Raw genomic sequence first — 6,000 nt, forward strand, 5'->3', positions numbered from 1 at the left:
AGCTTTGTGAAAAGCAGTGGTCATATGGCGCTTATGTAGAGAATCAGAGTGATTGCACAGGATTAGACAGAGGAGGTAACTTTAGTTTCACCTTTCACATGCTTTCCTTCTATCGTTTAGGTTAAAAAGTACTTCTCTATATCTTCATGTTTTCCACATATGCAAACAAAACTTACAAATACATTACATTTCCTACACTGCTGGAAGAGTCGCTTTTAAGGTCATTGAGGGCATTGTGGCATCTGCATGTGTAAAAGGTCCTTTCGTCTTCCCTTCTCATCTCCTCCCTCCTTCATTCTTGTTTTCCCTCTTCCTCTTTATCTCCGGGTGAATCAGAGTAACATATGATTGTGCGGTTTGTGTGGGACAGTCTCAGGGGAGACTTAAGGGAGGGGGGAAAGCACATTCAAAGACTAAATTAGGGGAGAATGGAAAACCCTTTTAGAGTTTCTCCTTTTTTATTTTTTTTGTACTCTCTTTCTGTTGCCATGTCCCTGCTCCGTTCCAGACCACCGCTAATTTCCTCCCTCACTGTGGTATCCTCCTCTGCATCCTTCTCCTCTCTTTCGCCCCTGTCCCCTACTAAACAAAGAGGTCTGTGGTATCATTAACTGCCTTCTCTTCACCAACTCAAACATTTTTCAGTGTTTGGTAATGGCCTTGCACATGAATACCTTCAGCGATTCACACAGGACTCATTAAAAGGCTTTGGCAATGTTGATAGAGATGTTGGTGAAGATAATACTTGATATACACAAAGGAATGTACCACAGCAATGAAAAAGCACATGGCTATTTTCCATCCACTGAATACGCTTTCATAACTTCTTCTCACGTATTGTGGTTCTTGTGCATTTAGTTAATTAATAAATTAAGTTAGTTAACATGTTTGGAAGATAAACTGTGTTTCGTAATGTGTGTTGCAGTGTGCGAGCCGAATGTCCCTGTAATTTATTCCGAAATGCTGGTGCTGCTTTTTAAGAAAGTGTTGTTGGCATTTAGGATTAATAATCATAAGAAGGGCATGTTGTGGTGACTGCAGCATTTGATTTGTGTGATATTTAGAGAAAATGTTGATGTCCTCTTAAAAACAAAATCAGAAAATTCTCTTGCAATGCCTTAAATGGAAAACTAAAGCAATTGATCTTTTGAAATCTGACATTTTGAGTTACCAATTTAGGGTGAGGGATTAGTTTACCTGTCAGATTGTACTGAAGTAAAATTAAACTATAACTTGTTAGAAAGCAAGGACTGCCACCATAATAATAATGGTCACATAATAAATGTAATGGTTCCTTTATAAAGATGCCTTTCAAGATTTTGTGGGCACTTACTGACAATAATGTAGAGTAAAAGCTGTTATATAAAACACAAACCAGCACATTAGAAACAAATGTGCTGGTTTGTGGAAAAAAAAACCACAGGAAAATAATCAAGCCTAATGAGCTAGAACAAAACCCACTGAGGATGCAAGGTGGGGTTTGAGTAACGTCTTAAATTGTCCAGGATTTCATGTTTTGGATGTTAGTTTGCAGAGTTTTGGAGTGTGGCTACAGAAGGCTTTGTCTCTCACAGGCTGCAGTCTGTGGAGAGAAACGGGCACCTCTCCTGTGTCTGAGGATAGGAGGGTTAGGAGGCAAGAGCGATGCTGAGGCACAAGACGGTAGAAGGGCTTGCAGGTGAGGTGGAGAGTCTTGTAGAGGAGTGTGATAGACATGTGCCTCTCAAGAACTCAGTAGGAAACAGCACTTTATTACAGAAGTTCAGGGGTGGAAAGAGAAATGCATGCTTGAGCGTTTTTAGCAAGAGGATTAGAAAATGAAACCCAGAGACAAGAGGTGTTGTGGAGGTGGAGGCATTCAGATTGATGTGTTGATCTGAGCAGTGGAGAACGCCTTGGGACAGAGAAGCTAGTGGGGCTTACTGATAGTAATTAACTGCTTTCCTTTGAGAGGTATGATTGGAACCAGGAGAGGGCAGTGCCACAAACATGCATTGGGTAAAGTGGGTGAGCAGAACACTGCAGCATACAATATCAAAGGCAGTGGATGGGTTGAAAAGGCCAGCATCTTTTGCACTGAGGAATTTGTTAGTGATCTTGATGAGAACAATCTCAGTGCTGAGCTAAGCCTGGGTTGTAGGTTGTAGAGTTCATGATTGGACTTATAATGCTGGATCTGTGAAGCAGCTGCTGCAAACTCAAACTTTCTAGAGTTTTCTTTGTTTTCTCACTTTCTAAAAATGATCATCTGAAGCACAGATTTAAGACTTGACATGAAACAGAGATGCCATGTCAGCATTTACCAGTTATGTTTACTGGTTTTTAAAAAAAAGGCTATCGGCTCATGGCAATGACAGTGAGCACAGTTCATGAATATTAACAATAGTTGAGCCCTGGACAACATGTCCCCTCACATCAATTTGCTTGTCAGCTACCATTAGCTTTTAAACCGTCTCTGTGCAAATGGGTCTGACACTTTTGTCTGTTGCAAAGGATGGACAGGAAGGGTGAGGTGAGCTGAATAGATGAGAAAGAGTTTATTTTTTTCTTCTTTTGGATTGTGTCTTTGAAAAAAAGAAAAGAAGAATGGCTGGATTCATTGCCAGGAAATATTCTTTTGTGAGTATTTTGGGACTTGGCTGCTCTTAACCTTCCTCTCTTCTCCGCAAGGTGCTGAGCGTACAAAAGCTTATCGTTGTTCTTTCCTATACTTTCCAACTTTTGTTAATCTGAAAGAAGCAACCCTGTCCTGCTATGTTTCAGGGGGAAGAGCAAACTGTCTGTGCCTCAACCCCTAAAATTGCTTCTGATGAGCAGAGCAGTCTTCCATTTCAATTCAAGTGTAGTGACATTAAAAGTAAGAACTGTGATCACTTTGCTGATCCCCTTAGATTTCATGTAGTCCCATCACTTAAACGTGTGAGACATATATATCTGCAATTCGCTACTTGTTCTTTGACTTTACAGTTCAAACAGATGATGTGAGTAACTGATCGATTTAAGGTGGTGCACTGCAGAGAAAAACATGTGTTTGTTAGTTTTGAGATCTGGTTTTCAGACTAGTGGAAAGAAAACATCCATAATGCACTGCACATTTACTGCATAAATATACTGTATGTGCTTTATTTAAAAAAAAATGCATTGTCATAATGTAAATAAGCTGCTGGGGAAGTTTCATGATGGCATCTGCACTAGCTACTTGAAAGTTTTTACCTTGTTCCTGTGTAGTTTCTCCCCTAAACATACAGTAAATAAACAATTTGAAGTTCATTGGACTGCTGCATTCAGGGTTGACTTGCTCTTTATCTCTCATATTATGCACAGTGTCACCCTCAAAATGTTGTAACTATAGTTGCACCTATGACTCTGCATGCCAAACTTCCACTGTTTGAATTTTAAATGCAACTCGAGCTGTGACCTTGAACTCGGTCTTAGACCCATCGTGTGTTCACTGGCTCAGAAGACGTCTCTTCCTTTGATAGCTGTTTATTCAGGTCAGAAAGAGAGAGGCAGAAGGAGGGAGAGAGATCCCACACTACTAAAAAAAACAGATTGGCCTTGTCTGGCTCCGAGACAAGCTTTTCAAACTTTTCTTTCACTCTTCTCGCTAAGACCGGCTTTCTTCTCTCCTTTTCTTCTGTCCCTCTAATCCGTCCTTCTGCCTATTTAGAGGTGAACAGCGCAGCGTGAAAGAAAGAGAAAGTGTTTTTGTGTGCTTGACGGGTAACCCTCGCCCTTTTCAAAAGGCAAACAGGGAAAAGCTGCCATCACTATTGGCATGAAGGGATCTTAAAACAATGGCCTTTTCTGCCACTTTATTAACACTGTACAGACTAATGCAGCAGCACTCCTCTTTCACCCCGCTCGTTTTCTGTCCGTGTTTCTTTCCTCGAGCCAGATATTCAGACGATTAAAAAGAAAAAGCAGCAAGCTGGGAATTAAAGGGGCTGTAAAGGGTTAGACAGCCTTTGTCGCAGTCGTGATTTAACAGGTTTTTTCCCTCCGCTGCTATTCAGGCGTTTTTTGTTGTTATTTTGCAGCTGACCACCTCTCTCTCAGATATACAGATATTTAAAACAAAAACAGAAGCAAAGCTTGGATAGCTGGAGCAGGAGGGGAGATTGTTCGGAATTCTCAGACCTGCGAATTTCCGTACCGTGTGCTTGGAGCCGAGTGGGGAGCGACTGAAAGGAAAAGCAGAGGAAATGTGGAAGTCGAAAACATAACAAACAAGCAGAATGTCTGGACGGAGGTTGGGGAGTATGGGGAAAAAAAAGTACGGTGGAAAGAGTCCGATGAGGTGCGAAGTTTGATTGAGGCGCGAGAGTGAAGCTTGTCCCTAAACAACAGTGCTGTCGTTGTATTTTGTGTGTTTTGCCGGGAAATGAGGTCATTAAAATTGGTAACACGCAAAAGTGGAGAGCAATCAGACACGTTTCCGTTTACAGTCCACATGTGGTCCGAGTTTAACTCTGCGACAACTGCAGGCTCAGGCCCGGCCTATTAAAAGTCCTGCCTTTCACGGTCTTATTCATACATGTCTCACTCGCGCTGCCTGCATTAGTCACTGCAGAGTATATACAGTATTTACAAGGGACAGCTCTATAGCACCTTTCACAACCTCACAGTGTCGACTCAGGAAACAAACTGGCCTTATCGGGGGCAGACACACAAAGCTGTTCAAGCAGCAGGGTGGCGAGGTATGCATAAGTGCATGTGTGTATGTGTGCGGAGGGGGGTGGCGGTGGGAGGCACTTCCTCCTATTCTTCTGCTGTTGAAGAGTTCCCATGAGCGCCCCTGCCAGGAGCTACAGTGTGGCCTGAGCGGGCTGAGCCAGCGCTAGTCTCGCCTACATGACGCCGTCACACACTCACACAGCTGATCTCAGGCACTGCTGCAACTTCTGCTGTTCAGGCCACAGGGCGAGGAGCTGGGCCGCGTAGTGCAGGATACAACAGATGGAAGAAGAAAGAAGAAAGATGAAAAGAGGAAGGTTTTGAGTGAGAAAGGGAAGTCAAACACATGAAGCTGAGGTTGGCATGAAATTGTAGGTACAAAGAGAGGCAAAAAAAGATGATTCTGCACAGATGACTGGAGTCAGAATAATAATACATTTTGAGTTTGGAGGTCAGTGGCAGTGTTTTTGCAAAGAGGACGGGGAAACTGAGACTCATTTACGGCAAAGCTGGTGCAGCGTGAACGCCCGAAGTATCCAAGGAGCATTTCTCTTCCACAGATTCCTGTTTGTTACCCAGCAAGGTGAGGGACACTCTTGCCACCTAAAGCCACCTCAACTGGACTGTCACCTGGGCACACTTCAATACTAAATTCCCTACAGCCTCTGCCTGGGCAGCTGTCACCACCAAGATGATCCATAACACCCTAAAGTCCACCCAGCCATCGGAGCAAAGCCCCAGGAGAACAAGCTCAGCGGCACAAAGGAAACTTTGGCGATACTCGGGCTGCAGGAGTGCTGGCCAGGTGGAGAGTCACCGTCGTAGTGTGTGTGTATTGGCTGCGGACTTGAACACAGGAGAGGGAGGAGGAAGAGGAGGTGGTGTAATACACACCATCCACGGGCTGTGTCACCTGTGCATCGGATGTAGGCTGCCTCAGGTGTGTCTGAGTTCAAGTTACAGAAGTGAGAGAAAGGGAAGGCGGTGGTGGAAGAGGGAGTGGGAATGGGGAGTGCTTTAGCTGCACGGTTGCAACCTGTGTGTGCGAGTGAAACACGAGTTAACAGTTTTAATAGTTCTGATCTTGGAACAGCGCTTTCATAATTTATCTGCAACAGATGAATAAAGTTCCCAGAATTATAGCACTCCAGCAGCGTAGATAGTTTTTGATCTTTCTAACACAGAAGCAGAATATAAAATATTGAAGTGGAAACATCCTTGTTTGCACGCTGATAAAAAAAGAAAATGCACTTCCAGCTACATGCCAGCAGAAGAATAACTGCCTGCGAGCAAATGCAGGCGGTATGGTGGTGTGAGGGTGGG

The 6,000-nt window shown here is 43.5% G+C and overlaps 1 protein-coding gene across 3 annotated transcripts in view; it reads left to right on the top strand.

Moving 5' to 3' along the window:
• rgs3a (regulator of G protein signaling 3a) overlaps nt 1-6,000 on the top strand; it is a 120,918-nt gene that overhangs the window by 22,072 nt on the left and 92,846 nt on the right. Inside the window, exon 1 of one of the 3 annotated variants that reach the window (XM_042221709.1) lies at nt 4,817-5,617. The exons of the other annotated variants lie outside the window; for them this stretch is intronic. Within the exon in view, the coding sequence (XP_042077643.1) occupies nt 5,369-5,617 (249 nt within the window). The 5' untranslated portion in view covers nt 4,817-5,368. Of the gene's footprint in view, nt 1-4,816; nt 5,618-6,000 lie in introns of those variants that run through there. 3 annotated transcript variants of the gene reach the window in all.

Source organism: Haplochromis burtoni, unplaced genomic scaffold (assembly GCF_018398535.1).
Source record: "Haplochromis burtoni strain Fernald_Lab_line unplaced genomic scaffold, NCSU_Asbu1 Contig_72, whole genome shotgun sequence".
In the NCBI taxonomy this organism is placed as follows: Eukaryota; Metazoa; Chordata; class Actinopteri; order Cichliformes; family Cichlidae; genus Haplochromis; species Haplochromis burtoni.